The sequence below is a fragment of the Ammospiza caudacuta genome, chromosome 11, assembly GCF_027887145.1.
Source record: "Ammospiza caudacuta isolate bAmmCau1 chromosome 11, bAmmCau1.pri, whole genome shotgun sequence".
Classification (NCBI taxonomy): domain Eukaryota; kingdom Metazoa; phylum Chordata; class Aves; order Passeriformes; family Passerellidae; genus Ammospiza; species Ammospiza caudacuta.
The window spans coordinates 21,207,263-21,226,238 of NC_080603.1; the positions used below are offsets into that span (position 1 = coordinate 21,207,263).

General features: G+C 41.9%; 1 protein-coding gene across 3 annotated transcripts in view; it reads right to left on the reverse strand.

Moving 5' to 3' along the window:
• Positions 1-7,867, reverse strand: part of PIK3CA (phosphatidylinositol-4,5-bisphosphate 3-kinase catalytic subunit alpha) — a 32,705-nt gene extending 24,838 nt beyond the window's left edge. For 2 of the 3 annotated variants that reach the window (XM_058812602.1, XM_058812601.1), the window contains exons 1-2: positions 5,503-5,740; positions 435-848 (exon numbers count right to left, since the gene is read on the reverse strand). In XM_058812602.1, the coding sequence (XP_058668585.1) occupies positions 435-786 (352 nt within the window). In that variant the 5' untranslated portion in view covers positions 787-848; positions 5,503-5,740. Of the gene's footprint in view, positions 1-434; positions 849-5,502; positions 5,741-7,775 lie in introns of those variants that run through there. The other variant, XM_058812600.1, reaches the window with a different exon arrangement.
• Between the last annotated feature and the right edge of the window lie 11,109 nt (positions 7,868-18,976).

Genomic DNA, 18,976 nt, shown 5'->3' on the forward strand with positions numbered 1-18,976 from the left:
AAATGTGAAAAAACCTGATTTCTGAAATTTGACTTTCTAAGCAAGCTAGAGCAGTATTAGAGTCTGTGTCCACAAATCTAGAATGTTAAATCTAGAATGTACAATTCTGTAAACTCCAAACTAGATTATAACTGAATTCCCAAATAACAGGACAGGCATTGCTCTGTAATAATATGAAATCCTGCAAATAGAAGATGAGATAAAAGATACCCTCTAACCTACAGGCAACTACAAATATGCTTTACAAAGCCAAGGTGAATGAAACAGATCAGAAAACAGGAGTTTACCTCACTGATTATAAATATTGGCTTTACTATGATCAGCATCTTTGGACATTTGATGCAACAACTGGCAGGTATGAAATGTGACAGATATGACCCATTTTGAAGAGGACAATCAGTTAAACAATGTTTTAAAAAAAAAGATAATCTCACCTATTTCTCTATTAAGAATCTTTTCTTCTCTGTTACCCACTGGTTCAATAACTTTCAGGAAAGGCTGAAACAGTCGCAGGTCACAAAGTCTCCGCGTTTCATCGAAAAACTCTTCTCTCTCTGCTTCCTGTGTAACACTTACAAAAATGTAAGAAGATTCATCTTGAAGGAGCTGATAGAGAGGGTACTTCCTTGCTTCTTTAAAGAGTTCATGTTTAATAGTCAGTAAGGTGGCCTCACGGAGGCATTCTAGAGTCACTATCATTCCGTTTGGGAGGAGACATTCCACCAGGATCCTGGGGGGCATCAAGTGGATGCCCCATAGTTCACCGGATGAGGGCCGTGGAGGCATTTTTAAATCTTGGGGTAACTTTGTACTTCAAGCTCTTCAAGCAGTGATTTGTACGTGTAGACCTGAGTGAAAATCGGAAATTCAAATGTCAACATTTAAAATATAAACATCACCCAGAATCTCAGATAAAACGTCACTTAATAATTATTGATGAATATTCAGGGCTGTATTTTACATTCATAAAAAAGACTTGATAAAAATAAGCCTAAGAACTTTTATCTGAATCTAAATACATACTTGAACAAAACAGCTAACAGAATCAAGCTAGTTTGGAAAAATGCCAATATACATATAATCTTAAGAATAGAGTTTTTTTAAAATCTGAACTTTTAATTCATTAATAAAACATTTCAATAGCGGAGGGATGAAAATACCTAATACTCAAATTATTACAGAAATTTTTAACCAGATCTCAAGCCAAGTTTTAATTTGCAAAGTGAAGCATTAATTATAATTTGGATGATACAAACCATCAGCTCTTTTAAGTTTAGCTAAACCAAGGCTTCCACATTTAAAAATGTTTTTTTCTCATCTCCAACCTCTAAATATTCAAAGAACACTTATATTATAGTTATAAATATTTATTAAAAGCTCTAAACTTGATTTTAAGAATTCATGTATACACAAGTTTTGGCCATAGCTGTTTCAGATCAGTATAAGCTACTTACACCAACAACAAACCCTTTTTTCCATTAGTGAGACAGAAGAATTGAGCCCCACTAACACTTTGTAGTTGGGCTTGTTTTATTTAGTGCCAATGCCCCGTTCCAGTTCCCTCTGGCAGCTGCATGAATGTCCCTGCCAAGCCAAAGGAAAGGAGGGGAACACGTGTGTGACCCTCTATCTGTGCTGCTCTGGCCATCACAGAGCAGAGGAAATGAGTATGAGAAAGAGAGAAAATGAGAATGGGGCAGAGCATGACAAAACCAGAGTCTGGACAGAGCAGAGATGTTTTATAGCCCAGTGGGTGAGGGGAGATGCCAAAAAGAGAGCAGAACTACCCAGCAGGCACACAGTGACACTTCACCAATAAACACTCCTAATCCCTACCTATTTTTAATTTCCTTAACCAGAGGCATATTTGTGTATTTGCAAAAGAAATCCAGTTTGTTCAGAATGTTTTCACATACAAATTGTTGGCATCCAGTGACAAGACTGAAGAACACTTCATGTTAAAAAATATCTGGTCTTCTTTACTGGAATCCTGATATTTTCACACAGTATTCTAGACTTTTCTGAAATGAAACAGAGGTGCTTATCTGTGCATTCACTGCTCTTAATTTTGGATAGATCCATCACAGAATCACAGAATGTTAAGGGTTGGAAGGGCATCTCATTCCAACTCCCCTGCCATGGGCAGGGACATTTCCACTGTTCCAGGTTGCTCCAAGCCCTGTCCAAGCTGACCTTGGACAATTCCAGGGATGGGGCAGCCACAGCTGCTCTGGGCACCCTGTGCCAGGGTCTCACCACCCTCACAGTCAACACTAACATTTACCCAGCCTAAATTCACCCTCATTCAGTTTGTACCCATTACTCCTTGTCTTATCACCACAGTCACAAACCCTCTTAGGACTGCCCCTGTATCTCAGTTTTCTTAAGAACAGAAAGGAAGAGAAACCCACAAGCCAACAGCTTCACATGTCTTCTGGTGGATCAGCTTCCTGAAAGCTCTCACTGTGGAGAAGCAATGGTTGCAATACTTGCCCTTTGCTCAGCAAATTTTAAAAATATGTATTTATATAAAAATATATTTATGTATATATTAATTAAATTATGTACATATAAAATTCACATATAACATTTTATATATAAAGAAAAAGTGATCCTCCCTGCTGCATTAACATTTCTTTTCTAAAAAGTTTTCTTCCAAGTACATCCAGTACCTGCTTTTGGGACACTTCAGTTCTTACAAAGAAACATCAGAATGAAAATGATGTTTTCCCAATTCCACTGCTTCCTAAGCAACTCTGAGTAGCAATAGGGCTGTCTTTTTTAATCCTTCCTTTGTAGATGCAGTTTGGGCTTTTAAAAATATCCACCAAAGTATTGAAGTGCCACTGCAGATTTAGAAAAATGCTTTTCCAGTACCACCCCATGCATATTTAGAAACGCTTTGCAACTGACTTCTTTTTAAGAAAGAGCTTAAAGAAGCTTCTTTATTTCCCCCATCACTGTGGCAGCCTCAGCGAGCGGATGCTGAAATGGAAAGCTCCCAGCACACACAGTGTATTTACAGAGCCACAATTGGGAAGCTTACCAATTCCAAAACACTACCAGTGAACCCAAATAACACCATTCAGAGTAACTCACAGGGTTCCAAACCACTGATAGCTATCCTCAGCTCCCAGATAAAATGAAATACACAAGTTAAATGGCATCTGTTTGATCAGGCAAAGCATGAACAAGGTTCCCTCTCCATATCACTGAATCACATGCCTATTTACATTTCTTAAGTGCAAACACAGGCAGAAGCACATCGCTGTTATGGCACAAAGCAGCACAAAGCCCCCAAACAAACCAGAACATGCAGTCATATGAGCTTTCCTGTCCACACACACACAATGATAGTACAGATGGATGCAATCAAATTAAATATTCACAACACAGACTCAGCTTGCACCAGCAGCCTTTTAATTTCAGTCCCACCATCCTGCTGAGGCTCTTCTGAACCATGAGAGGCCATTTTCACCCAGCCCAAGGTGTGTGTTCTCACCCCTCACCCTGCTGGCACTGGGGCTCCCTGAGCCAACTGGTTACGGGTCAGATGGATGGCAGAGGCAGAGAACAACTCACTTTCCCTTTCTTGTGCTGCCTTCTGTTGCTTTAGCTCCCTCCTGAGATCCCTGTGGAGTCAGCCTAATGCAGGTCTGCACTGTGGGGCTGCCTGACTGCAGCAGGGCTGGGCAAGAGCAGCTGCAAGGATGGTGCCTCCTGCCACTGCAAGTTTTCCTCCCTCCCTCCCTCCCTCCCAGCAACAAAGAAACAGAGGCAGGAGTGGGGGACACACAAACATCAAAAATGTAAATCCTTTTAGCCAAGCATCTCTTCAAAATAAACATCAGCATTGGCTTCCTTAAAGAATTCAAACCTTAAATGACAACTCAATACCTTTTCTTTAAAAACTTGCAAATGGTCCAAATGTGACATCCCAAAATCTACAATTTTTACAGCAACTGCACCAAGACAGCAGCTTTTGTTTCAAGCTGGGATACAGGCATGTGCTGGAATGGTGCATGCAGGCACTGTGTGCACATTCATTCCACTTGCACATGTAAGCACGCCTCCAGGGTTTGGATTTGGAAAGCAAGAATGTAAACAGAAACAGTTTTCAAGTACAGCTGGCAGCTTGTGTTTCTGTGTACACTTTAAAATCTGGAAGGCTGCCTGGAATAAATAGAATCAATTATGTTCTTCGACAGTAAAAGGACTGTAATTTTAAGGGAATTCTAGAGAGATGGTATTTAAATCAAACTTCAAGTGAACACTGCATCACACCTGCAATCCCTGACCTTCCTAAAGCATCTTAAACATTTTTCTTCTGCCAAAAGCTTTGGGACATCTGGACCAGCACAAAACAATCTCTAGTGAGATTACATTCAAAAGGAATAAACATACATGAGGGAAGACAGCAGGGACATAAACATGCCTTCCATAATACTTGCTTCCAGATACACTTAGCATATGAATGCTAATTTATATAGCCTATGAATGCTATTTATATGAATGCTAATTTGTATAGCCTATTTTCCTATAGGTTACACAAATAATATAATCTGATATAGATGGTATAGTTCCTTATTAAGAATATTATATTCCAAGATTAGAAAATTTGCTTTCAGTAAACTGTGACAGTTTTATCGCCTCACAGACACGCTCTGGGTGACAGGGGGGCAATCTAGGGGAAAAATATTATTGTTCAGTTTAGCAGACATAGCCTGTCATCAGTACAAGTACCTACAGTTACTTTTGAGGCTCTGCAAGTTCTTCCTTCTCTAAAGTACCAACAAGCAAGAACTGTACCAAGCACACAAGGGAGCATGAAGTGCACTGTGCAGTAATATTGTACTGAAGCATAAAGGATGGGATGCTCATGCAAAGAGGTGCACACATCCCAGGGACTGAGCACTGAACACTCTGCACTGCTCTACACACCAGGCAGTGTTTCAAAACCCATTCGAGGGACAGACTGAACACTCGATACAATTTTATCAGCCCACGGTAGAAATTGAATGAGTCATTCAGCAAACTGTTACACTTTAATTGAAGTCCATTAGTTTCCCCAGTCACAAGACAAATCCCATTACGCTGTTTGTACAGACAGGATGTAGCAATGTTTTAGAATATTTTGTGGCATCTTTGGTCTCAGGGAGCTGCTCTTTAGGATCTGAGTCTGGATTTGATTTCTTTTCCAGGCAGAAGTTTCCTTTAGACTCCTAGCATTGCCTTCTATTCATTTAACAGTCCAACAATTTATGATCCTGATTTACTGTGCCCTCATCTGTAGGTTAAATGATTTTCCTGATTCTGTCTCACACTGACAGAAGTATCAATTACAGATATGACCCCAAATAAGCTTTTATAAAGAATTGTGGAATCCCCAAAACAGAAGCTGTGAATTTTTACAAATAAAAGAGTTCCTGGAACAAGAACAACACTTTTCAAAATACAAGGGACATTTCAACCTTTCTAAATGCTAAAATGTTTCATTCTCACCATCAGACAGGTCAGGCACTCTAGAACATGAAGAGAACTGGAGAGAGCTGTCTGTGTAATTTTGCTGCTGTCCAAACCTGCTGTGTGGTGACAGTAAGACTGCCCCAGACTAGGTATTTTCAGTACTGTCCTTTTGTTCTTGCTGGTTGCCAAGCTGGCACTTTTCCAGAACCCAGGAAGATGAGTACAAAGATGTCTGAAAGTGTCCCCCATGAAAACATGATTATCCCCAGATTTAACTGGTGAAACCACTGCTTTGTTGAGGACAGAAAGCAGCAGGCTGTGGCATTGCAGGCGTGGCTGATTCATACATACTGCTGTCATCCCTGCTTCCCAGAAAACGTGCAGATACCAGGAACTCCTTATCTGATCACAAACAGCAGCCCAGGGGAAGCAAACAGGAGGATTTAACACTGTCAAAAACACCTCAGCATTCAGTTTCCCTCTGAAACAGACAAGTATTTCCAAACACTACCAATTTTATTTGTAGTTACTTCAAAACCAGTGCTGAGTATATGTGCCTTATTCTAGACTGAGCTAAAGACCCCTAAAATTATTGGCAACATCTATAGAATAATAGTACTGCTGAAATATTGGGTCTTTTTTCCTGTGAATGCAAAAGCTCACTAGAAATTAGTGAAAAGCAATTTCAGTTTAGTTAGATATGAGAATATGGGGTGGCTACATTTCAGAACTGTTCTCTATAAAGTTATCTTCCATCCAGACTTTTTTTCAGAATGCAATATTTTCCTAGTGACTCCCAGATACTATGAATAAAATTAATGGTGAGGTCATCCTGAAAAAAAGAAGAACCCACTACAAAGTATTTCCCAAGAGGAACTATGTGTGCTATGTTGCTGCAGGATCAAACAGATGAAACAAATCCAAGATGATCAGTTTGAAAAGATTTACTATTGCTGGAGTATTTTTTTCCTCTCCAAGTGAACCAAAAGACCTTTGTGAATTCTTATTCTGAAATCCTTGCTTGCCCTCCCCCCTGCATGCAGGCACAGTGTTTATAGCTTCCCTCACTGTCTGGGAGCCATGAAAACAGGATCACGAGAAAGAAGCATTTGCAAGTTGCTGGTGACCTCCAGAACTCCCACTAGGACTGTGCCTTCTCCCTAGGGATCCCATGACATACCAAAGGCAGAATATCTGTCCTAGAACATTTTCTTCCAGCTAAAGGCAGAACTTTTTCTCTTTTTTAAACAAAGAAAAGCCTGGAATTAAATTTTCCTTTTTAGTCCAAAATCATTCAGTAATTCCACCCCTAGCTCCACCTCAAAAGACAATATTTTGTTATTTATAGGAGTCATAAAGCATAACAAAGAATTAGAAAAGCAACATATCATCTATTTGCACTTCACATATCTGCTTACTCATTATTTCAGCAATTAGCTTGGCTTGCTGTGGAGCAGGATGAGAATTATCTTTCCACCTGGCTCTGTGCTGCTCCTCCACATCAGGCTGTGAGTGCTGAAGGTCAGTGAGCAGCACCCAAATTCTTTCAAGCTGTTTAAATCAAAAGCTTTTAAGTTTGCCAACAAAATCAGAGCAAGATGCCATTTTATACCCATAGAAATAAGGTTTTCCTTTCATTACATATTTTTGTTTAATACTGCATTTCATATGGCTGAAAAACATTGTTTCATGTGAACATCAGGAAGAACACAAAGCCAAAGCACACCACAAAAGCTTACTCTGCTTCTTGCTGCAAATATTAATGGTTTCAATGTCAGCCTTCATGTGTAGTTCTGCTTTTGGAAATTAGTGCCAGACGATGTAAACAAAAGCTTAATGAAACCAGGTTTGAAAAGTAACAAATGCTGGTTATCCAACTAAAAAAAATTCCACCTTAAATAATGCTGTTTACTTTTCTTTCCGTGTTTCTTCCCATCCTCCCGCCTTCCTGGGATATTTGGAATGCAGACAGTAAACAGGATCTTTAAAAACAGGAAGTGCTGGCACACAGACAAGGAACCAGAGCAGAGTTAATCCAGGTGTTCTGTGCTCCAGTCTGGTCTGAACCCCCACCCAGCACCAGCAGCTGTGTACCAGACCTGTAACTCCCATCCAGGGCCTTTCCCAGTGTTGTTCTCCCCAGATTTGTCACCTTGGCTTTAAGAAGTCACTGCTGCAGCACCATGAACCTCCACTTGCACTGAGGAAGAGGAAAGATTTCCTCTCCCTACTGTCCCTACCCAGAAAGGCAGGGGAAGAACTGCAGTAAAACCCCAGAGGTACTGCAGACCTCACACAGTTACACTTACCTCTCTAACACAAGCAACGGTGTCAGGAGTGTTCAATTATTAATCTACATTCATCTTTACACAGAACAGTCACCCTGTGAGCCCTTTCTTTGCTAAGAAGCAGCTGAAAAAGACATCAGGCTCAGACTGACAGTATCTTGTTTACTTCCCATGTAACATTTCTTAGGATGCAGTCTGGCAGCAACTGTAAATTGAGATAAAGTGTTTCTGCTGTACTAAGTTACTCCAGACCCTGAATGTGTAAAACCAGAAAAGCTTTTGCAGTGGCAGTGGATAGCACCATTCTTGCATCTTCACAGATTTTTAATAGCAAGCCTAGAACACTGAACTGGAAACAGAAGTTTCAGTTCTGTAATCCAAATATAAATTAGCCCTCCATTTATGCTATCTTTACAGACTTCTGCAGCCAAATAGTACTTAACAGGAGCATGGGTTTAGTCTGCACGGACTCACTGAATTCAGTTAGCAGAAATCATTATCTTTTATTTACTGGCAAACAGAGGATAGCATGCAACTTCATTTTTGTCAGAGGATTTGTAAGAAACCACATGCCTCAGCAAGAGCTATGGAAGTAGGTTGTTTTATTTTTCTCTTTGTTTGAACTCCTCAAGTGAAAAACGAAAACAATGCTTTCTCCACTGAGCTACTCCTTAGCTCCCTTTTCAAAACCATTTGTTGAGTGAAGGAAGTTTGTAGCAGAGCTAACACAAAGGCACAGCCCCTGTAATGAAAAACTCAATTCTGCAGCTAAAGACACTTGTCCTATAAACAGCTGAAACTCACACAGTTCTTAGCAGGTTATCCTCTAAAAGACACACGGAATAAGACAGCAGCAGACAAATCCCGTTCTGTGCAAACCCTGCCCTGTGGAAGCTGTTGTCTACTTCCACACAAGCTACAATCACAAGAGGAAAATACCACAGCTTTTCACACCAGGGTCAGTCACAAATGAAGTCCTGCTCCCTGTCACTTGTTTGTGATACAGTCAATGGTGATTAACGAAATATTTATTTGGCAGTAGATGATAACCCTGCTGAGAAGTAAACAGCAACAGTTTTCCATAAAATATTTTAGACGGATCACGATTGTCCTGCTTACTCCCCACACTGAGGGGATAATATTCATCTGTAAAGAATCTGGCAACATTAATTGCCCTCATCAGGCTTCACCTCCCAAAAGGTCACAGATCACATTGGTGTATTGCACCTAAGCACATAGGAAAACTGGGCCTTCTATGAGAAACAACGCTGCAAGACTAAATTCCCGATTTTGTAAACTTACCTGACTGCTTCGTGTAAGTTACAAAGAAACAAAGATCCTCTGAAACCTCAAGGAGTGTTTATTCTCATTGTAGCTGTTGACCCTGGTTGAACAGCACTTTTCTCTGCATTTACAGGTTGGACACCACAGCTGTGATGCTCAAGACATCAATACATTTGCATTTGTGTTCAACGGGTGCAAACAAACAGGATCCACTGTGACTGTGTCTCACTAGGCCCTGCATGCTCCAGCCTGAAGCACAAAAGCAGCTCTGGCAAAGTGGGACATGGTTCTTTACCACCCTTAACCAAATGGGTATCACTCCTGTATGTGACTGTGAGAAGCATCTGTTATGATTTGATGGTAAAGTTCCGTGCACCAGTTAGGCTGCAAATAAGATCAAATGCTTGTTCAACAATCAACATTATTCTGCCACATGAAGTGTATAAGGAAAAGAGGAGAGAAGGAGTGCAAGCAGGAGAGAGGGAGTCACCACCATGGATCCTGTGGTCTTCCCTTGGTCCTCCAGTGCCCTGGGCTTCTTCACAGAGGGGGCAGAATCCCACCTGGTTCACTCCCAGTCAGTTTTAAACCATCCCTCACTAGCATGAGAAGCTTGAGTGGTTTTTGGCTCCTCATTAGCACGAGAGGTGAGAATAGGCGTGGTTTTCCAGATACTCATTAGCATGAGGCAGAGTGGGAGTGGCTTTTGACTCATTAGCATAAGAAGTGCAAGTGGGTGTGGTCTCACCATTGGACATTTCCAGGTGTTATTTTGGTGGTCATTTGGGGTCTGTTCTGTTGGTCATACAAGGCACACACCCCCCCAAAACCAAGTGTCCTCTTTGAGACCCCACTGCTTGGCTTGTGCAGTTACACACTTGTTCTATAACACACCCCAACAGAGCACTGCTGTGAAAGGCATTGCCTTTGGTCAGAAATGAAACTTCATTTTTGTGGCTCTGGTGTTCCTGCAACAAGTTTCACCACTGAGCAAGCGTTTAAGGCAGATGCTGGAAATGTTATTGCCCCTTTCCTTGCAGCATCTGCTTTGCAAACAAGCACAGTTGTGCAACACAAGCACAGTAAGCATGGGGCTACTGAGATGTGAAGCTGTGTGCTCTTCATCCCTTTTCCCAGCTGGAACCCAAATTGTTTCTCTAACAAGGTCAGCACAGCAGCAATTTGTGGTTGATGCATCAGAAAGAAATGGCTACTGTTTGTCTAAATAGATAATGTTTGTAGTGAACATGAACTTCCAAAGAAGTGACACAAGCTCATAGGTATTTAAGCAGTGACTATCAGCCACTCTCTGCAGAAGTTTAAGGATTTCCCAGCTTCCCAGTTTAGAAAGTCACTTTCATACCCAGATTAAATGGTTTGAGACTAAGGCACATGCAGCCTACTACTACAATCAGATCTGTGTAAGAAGCATATATTAAATGGAAAGGCCTTCAATCTAAAAAAGCCAAATAGATACTGGTAGTAATCAGTCACTGCTATTGAGAGAGTTTGACACATTTACACACAAAAGGAAATATTTTTTAAATACATGGATGGTTCTTTGGAAACATTTCATTAATGTTTTGGTAGGTGTGTATATGCCAAAAGACTGAAATCAGTTTTCAGCTTGGCGAAGTTTAACCATGCAATAGAACAGAAGACCACAAAAGCTCAAGTGTTTTGGATTTAATTTCCACCCCTTAAAAAAACAGCAATTAGGGAAGTGTATCTATCTTACAAAGCATCTTTTTTGTTGTTTAAATAAATGCCTGCTCACATACCAGGACATCAAGAGACTGGAATCCATAATCATGGTTACACTTCTCATATCACCCTGAAGCTGTTTGTGATACTGCACTATCTGCTGAGGTACAATGAAAAGCCTGGAAAAGAGGTGATGAAAGAGGGAGGACCTGAAGAGCTGGATTACAAAGCACTTTGACAACATATTTAAGAAGAGTTTCCATAGTCAGGAATAGGTTTTGCTATCCTTTTCTTCATGTATAAACTGCCATTTTATTGCTTGTTGGTCTCTGTTTTCATCTTTATCTCTTGGTGGCAGTTTTTGCCATCGCTCCCAAACTGTCAAAACATTCCAAGGTGGAGCTATCTGAGATCAAGGCAGTGCTGCTGAGCAGTGATAACAGCATCAGTGCTTTATCCTCCATTTCACAGCTAGCTGAAGAGGAAGGCAAGTTATTGGAATTTTAGATGTTCAACCTTGGTTGAACATGAGCAAAAGAGTTAATCTCTACCTTCTCAAGTAAAATGTTAAAATCAATTCAAGCTCTTTCTTTTAACTAGCAATCTCTTACCCAAAACTTCATGAAACTGTATAAGTTTATCCTCTCCAATTACAGCATCACAATTTCATTTACTACCATCTTACACTAAAATACAAATGCAATTTATCACAAATCAATATTTGCAAATAACTTGCTAGACTGGCAGTGGAACTCACAGGCACATCCTCAATTGTACATAACAATCAAGACTATTCCAGATGTCTGGAAGAGTCAGATGTTATTACTTAAAAATAGCTCTTAAACACCAGAGGCTTTCTTGGGACAAGTGCTCTTTTACAATACTTAACACTTTAAAATTGAAGATTTCAGAGGTGACAGCATGAAACTACATGAAGATAAAACACAATATATTTATCACTTCCCTCCCACCAGTGGAGACTGCCTTGATAAACTGGTGAGTAGAACTGGTTGTTCAACATCCACAAAGGCAGAAGAGCAATTTTCAGTGTTATTAGTATCACTTCCACTTTTATTATTAGTCACAGCATTTCCTGATTATTCTGTAAAGAGCTGGGAATATAAATAAAAAAATGAAGACTAAGTGTTATGTTTTAGAGTCTAAGCAGTTTAATGACACCACAGGCATATTTTGGAGGATTTGGAATGCTAGTTTTGACTTCTCTTTTCCCAGAGGAAGTCAGATCTATCTAGAAACTTCTTATGTTAGCACTATTCACTTCCATCTTTCAAACCGTGCCTGTAGTCAAGAGCCAAGTTAGGAGTTTTCCAGATTTAATGAAAAGTATCTTAATGGCACAAGCACTGAAGCTGGCTCATAATTAACATTCCTCCCCACAGAAAGTATATTTATTGAATTTTGTCAGAACTGAAACTGAATAGTTTGAGAAAGAAACAATTCCTCCCCACTCTGCCTGCCTGGTAAAGAAGCCTTTACCCCTCTGCTCACTCTCCCTCCTTTGCACTTGCATTTTCAAGCATTCTGTATTTAGTTTGATCTCTGCAAAGACATTGGCAATCTCCTCACTTTTCCAGCAAGTCAAACGTCGAAGCCCCAAGGTACTGGAAATTTTGTTCTATTAGATTCAGATCACAGAACAGGCATGTATTTCTATTTATGGCTGATTAGTCTTAGATGAAATGCTGAATCTTTAATATTTTCCTTTCAGTAATGTTCAAAGTTTCTTGCATTGTGAGGATGTTCAAGAATTTTTTTCTTTGTTGACTGGTGATAGCTAAGAGAAGGAATAAGGTTGCAACAAGGAATAATTTCATTATTCAACAATTTAGTGTCCTCTACAAGGATCCACAGCTAAAGAGATGAAAGATAAGGACACTTTTCCTAAACAACAGTTGTAATTTCACCAGAAAAGCCATGTTTTTGAAAGGAGTGGGACCTAATTTAACAGCAAGAGTTAAAAATCAGGAACAGGGTTGGAACATATTGGGCAAGAGTCATTCATCACCATTAACTGCTAGATTAAGTATTGGCAAAAGACTGACTAAGGAGTATGAGAAAAAAGAAAAGCAGTGAAGTCTTAATGACAGATAAGATTTTTGACATGTTGTACAATCTAGGAGGCAACCATCCAGCTTTCTCTTTTCTGTTGGACAGAAAATAACCCAAGGGATGTTTCTCTGTATTTCTTTCTCCTAGAAAAGGGTCAGAATACACAGATTTACCACAATAAATGTGACTCAGCTGACTCAAAATTTCAGGGAACTTACAGTCAGCCTTAGTCAATTCAATAAATCTTCTGTGTTCAACAAATGTGCTTTGTGGTTCACAACCCTCAAAAACTGCATTTGCAGATGTTTCTTTAACCAGAAGGTGTAGGCAAAACTGCCAAGGTTTTTCTGCATAAAAATCCACAAAGGTTAAGTTAATTACAGCAAATGTGTTAATGAGTAGACAAAACCCCCAAACAACAAACCCCAGTCTCTTTGGGATTTATCTAACCCTCCACTGGTGAGCAATAGGACATGAAACCAGAGAGCACTGAACCTAGAGCTGGGTGTTTGACACAACTGTTTGTTCTTAACTCGACTGAAGCAGCCACTTCTACTGCTGCAAGTCAAGCAAAAGCTGCACCAGAGCTCCATCATTTCTCCTGCTCAACTTGGCAGAGGTAAGCTGCCCTCTTAGAACTTCATCTTCACATTTCTGGAGCTCAGGTCTGTGAGCAGTGTTTTCCAAAGACACACCACAACCATTCCCAGGGAGTTTCCTTAGCAGCCACAATTGACCAAGTGCTTTTATCCCCTGCTTTGCTGGCTTTAAGAACTCTGGACATAGAGAACAGGTGATGATGTCTACTGTCCCTCACATTCCTTTTTTGAAATACACAGGCCTCTTAGCCTGCCTTGCACAAAATCTGTGCCCAGAATTAACTAGAAAAGTACTTTTCCAGAATTCAAGTGTAGACACACCCCATATAAAACAATATATATGCTAAGTACTGCTTAGACTGAGAAGTCAGATCCAGAATTACATAAACTGTACTCAGTCTGCTGCCTTTCTATATGACTACAAGTTAATGTACAGGATTTATAAAAATGCCTCTTTTCCTTTTCTAAACCAGTTAAATTCCCCCTACCCCCCAGCTGGGCTTGGTTTTGTGCTGGATTTTTTGTTTGTTTGTTTGATTGATTGATTGTTTGGATTTTGTTAAAGTTAATACTATACCAGTGCTGCCAGAGCAAAAAAACAACCCAGCAGTTAATACTCAGAGTATTATTTCTGGTTCATTTAGCACTTCATTAACCATTCAAAAATAGATCTGTAGAACAAATTCAGCTGGGAGGAACCTCTGGAGGTTATCTTGACCAACTCCATAATCAAAACAAATCACATACATTTGTTGTCCAATTAAATATAGAGAGAAACAAATCCATTCTCTCCACAGCTCCCATTTGGATTAGGATACTACAAAGAGAAAATTGTAACAGAATTCTTTGCCATGACACATTCAACTTCAAGAGCAAAAGAAAATTCCCATCCAGTTTTAGCATAAATATTTTTGTGGCCTCTTCTAGTCATAGCTACAGACAGGCATCATCCCCTTGGAGCAGCTGGATGTCTGGCTTTGAAAAGGATGAGACAAAACTCCCACAAGCATGGAATGCAAAGCACAAAAGCTGCAAAACCCCCAAACCTTTGCTTACACTAGAAGTCACATCTGTTGTCCAGTTAGTCAAAGTGCAAACTCTTATCCTTTCCCTCAAAGTTCTCCCCCTCCAACTCCATCACACACACAAAAATGCAGATATGGCCCACTTTTTTCTCAGCGGGGAGGATTTACTAGATCTCACATATTTTTTCAGTAATTACAAACCAGTAAGTAGTAAGACAAAACTTAGTTTTAGAATGGTATTTGAAGACTATCTAGAAAGACAAGGATTATTTTTGTCCAGTTCTAAATAACAAAATCAGTTTCTGCATCAGTATTGAAGTTAAAGTATCTTAGCTCCCCCTCACCCAAACACAACACTCCTTAAATATTCTATTAACTACAGTCTTCGTTAGCATTCATTAATGCACTCAGGTAGGCAAAGCAAAGCTACATGATGCCAGTCTGGAGCTGCTATTATTTCTTGTGTGATTTGGAACTAAAGCATCATCATCCCAATCCCCTCTCTCCCCTAACAATGGCAACAATCTTCCATTTGGAAATGAGTGATACTTGCAAGGGGTTTTTAGGTTATTCCTAACACCCAGAGAATCTGCACCAGAAATCCCAAAGATTGCATAAAGAGCTGATGTTTTAAGTACAAAATATAAAAAAGTTTTTGCAGGGTGCATGTCAGCCTTAGGCTTCTTGTCTAGTCATTTATAGAGAGTTTTAACTCAGAAAGAAATTAAAGTTATGATGATCAAGGCTGTTCCAAGTTGTATCACACATGAGCAAGCCATTAAAAAGCACACCACACACACAAAAACTGAGGATCTGTGGATCAGGAAGCCCATTCCTTATTCCACAACACCTTTTAAAGGTGTGCTTTTCTTCAAATAACTGGAAACCTCTTGTGGGGTTACTCAGTTTGTTTTGTGAGATAGCATGAACTCCTTGCTGGTTGCAGAAATTCATATTCTAAAGCTTTGAACAGCTTTTAAAATAAAAAGTTATGCAGGGAAAAGTGTCCCCCATTTGCTCAGAGAAAGCAGGAATAGCCTGATTATCAGAGAAACAGTTAACTAAGTATTGAACCACTTTATGACTTCCAATAAAGCACAATTGCTTTGTAAACAAATCAGCTACACCCCCTTTCCCAAAGAATACTCCAGAAAGAAAAAAAAAAAAAAAAAGAAACAAAACTCCCAAAAAAAACCTCTCAGAGCCATCATTCATGCAGTAAATGCAACAACAAACAGAATAAACTTGTCATTGATACAGAATGACAAATTGGAGCAGCCAATTACAACCCTTTGGCACGGATTTGCAGGCTGGGATTCTCCTGTCCTGAAAAAACACTGAGCACTGTCTCCAGGTTGCTAAGAATGGCACCACGTTAACACCCAGGAAATGCAGGGCATCTCACCAGTCAGATTCCAACTGCAGCTCTGGACCCGCTGCATTTACTGTCCTAATGAAAAAGTGGAATATTCCATAGATCCCATAGGAATTGTGTGGTTTCATAAATTCCTCTGTGAACACTATGAGATTGGTTGATGTGTGCTTTCTCTACATTGGCTAAAATGTGCTTCTAAATAAGTAACAACTCTGAAAGTTTTCCAATGCTATTCTTTGAGAATAAAGTTATTTGCGGTGAAGCTTTAAGTTCACATGGGGCTTTATTTTAGAGCAGCTTATCCAGTCAGTTCCTCATAGCAGACACATTATTAAATCCCATCATCCTGCATACTGGAATATTCCCAGGAGCTAACAAAGTTTACACACAAGAAGTGGACTTTGATTATTACATTGCATTATAGAATTGCAGCATGGAAGCAACAAGTATAAGTACACCTCCATAAACTCACTGTGAGATGGAAGAAACTAAAGAATGAGTCAGATCACGATGGGAAAGCTTCTAACTTTATCCAGTGTGATAAATTTGAACACCTGGTATAGCTCAAAGCAGGGATGTGAAGGTACAAATAACTAACAAAACAACATAGATTTTCTTCTATTAAGACTAGACTCAGAACCCAATTTGCCACGCCTTTATAAGTTTGCTGCAGAGTTAAATAAAGAAAAGCATCATGCTCTCTACTGTCTACTTTTAAAGTATATATACTTGCCTTCTGTTTGTTCTGAATAGGTACTGCTTACAAAGTGACCTTAGTTCAATTAGATCTTTAGTAAAAAAAAAAAAAAAAAAATAGACATAAAAATTATAAAAATTGGAACCATATCCATAACAGCTACAGAAGTAATTGGCCTGATATCTTAATAATTTAAGGAATACTGAAAACAGCTACAAAACCCCCAAAGAAACAGAAACGGGCACTTTGTGTTAGTTTGGCCAAAGTTTTGCTAATATAGAGTGTACCAAAAACCACAGAAATACAGGCAAGAAACAGCAGCTTCATATTTACCATCATTACAAACCAATCTCTGGGCAGTACAAGGTAGGAAAGAAGGTTTTACAGGTAGCAGGGACGGGCCAGTGCTCCTGTCAGCCGAGCGCATCTGGCAGCAGGAGCTCGTGTGCCAGGATCCCCTCACACACACACAGACACACACACACCCATGGGGAGATCTCTGCTCCCAGCGGCATCACCCACCTCGTGTGCCAGGATCCCCTCACACACACACAGCCATCGGGAGAAGCTCTGCTCCCAGCGGCATCACCCAGCCCATCCCCGGCACTGTGAGCACACTCACAGCACTCAGCTCCACTCCAGGGGTGGAGACACCCACACTGCAAAACAACAAGCCGCTATTCTTCCTCTCCCGGCTCGCGTCCCTGCCAGCACACCCCGAGCGCGGGCTGCGGCGGGGGAGCCCTGCCGGCCGAGCGCGGCCCCGCGGCCCCTCAGCCCCGCGCTGCCCCCGAGCCCCCTCAGCGAGCGGCGCCCCGGGAGCGGCCCCTCACGACCCCCGCCTCACTCAGTCACTCACCCGCCCGCCTGCCGCGGCCTCCCCGGGCCGGCCGCGCCCGCCGCGCCCCGGGCCGCGCCCGCCGCCTCCCGCCGCTGCGGCCGCCCCGCTCGCCTCGGCCGGTGCCTGTGCCCCGGGCGCGGGCGGCAGCGGCGCCGGCAGCCGCTCCCCGACAGCCGCCGCCTCCCGCACGGGAATAACAGGAAGGGAGCGGGGCTGACCCCGGATGGGGAAGGCACCGCCCGCCGGAACGGGAACCGCGGCGGGGGGAGGCGGGAGCGGGCCGGGGGAGCGGGGTGTGCTGGGCAAACGCGGGCTCGTCCTGCCCCGCTTGTTGCCCTGATGTCGCTGACACCCCCGTGCCCTGCACATCGCAGCGCGTCTGGCCCAGTCTTGACCCTTTTCCCACTTGGACCGCCAGGTTTCTTTACAATCAGCTGCCACTGGCATCGAGTCGCTGTACGTGAGTCCGGTGTTTTGTTGAAAGAGCGGCCCGCCAAGCGAATGCCCGTACAAATTAGAAGTCGAAGAGAAATAACATTGTAAATGCGCACTCCCAAGTGGGTGCGGATTTTCAGGGTGTGAAATGAGAGCGCTAGGCTGGGGTACCTCGGTAAGAGCCAACAAGATGCAACAAGTGAGGGTGGCACTGAGGTGATGATAGCGAGCAGGGACACGGTTAACCCGCGTTATTAATTGTTAGGGCGTTTTGGCAAATCACCCTATTGTCAAGGGGTATTTATCCTTTCAACAACGGAGATGGCATAAGCAAGTTTTAGAGCCAGGTGTGAACATGGTGAGGGCGTTGGTGAATTCTCTAACTTGGAACAGTTCTCCAAGCCCCAGGGTCTAGCATGGGGCCATACTCACAGCCGTGGGCAGGCTGAGATGCTGCAGGCAGCGCTGCAGTGGGTGGGAGCACCGGAGCAGCCGTGCAGGGCATGGCAGAGCACACCCTGCAAACCCAGGGCACAGCAGGCTCCGGGAGCATTCCTGCTGCCAGACTGCCCCTTTGCTGCTTTGGCTCCACATCACCACGGCTCCTGATTCCCACCTGCAGCATCCTTCCCAAAGGGAGCCTGCAAGAGAGCCAGAGAGGGAATTTCGATAAGGGCATGTAGTGATAGGACAAGGGGGGGGACGGCTTTAAATTGACAGAGGGCAGATTTAAATCAGATATTAGGAAGAAATTCTTGGCTGTGAGGGTGATGAGACCCTAGCAACAAGACTGCCCCGAGAAGCTGTGGCTGCCCCATCCCTGGAATTGCTCAAGGCCAGGTTGGACAGGGCTTGGAGCAACCTGGGCTAATGGAGGCTGTCCCTGCCCATGGCAAGGAGGTTGGAATGAGATGGTCTTTAAGGAGACCTTCCAAGCCAAACTCTTCTATGATTCTGTGAATCTGGCAAACGGATTTTTTTTTTAAAGATGTAACAAAAATTAGTAACAATCAGTGTGTCTAACCGTTGGATTGCCAAGTGGGTTGGCTGATGGCTACTGAAAAATCTGGGTGATGGTTTCAGCCTGTAGCGACTTCTCAGCACTTTCCTACTCCAACAAAAAGGGAGAAAAATCAACAGAAACTCCATATGCTTTGAAACAGGGTGGTCCAACCACACGGGTGAGGCCTTG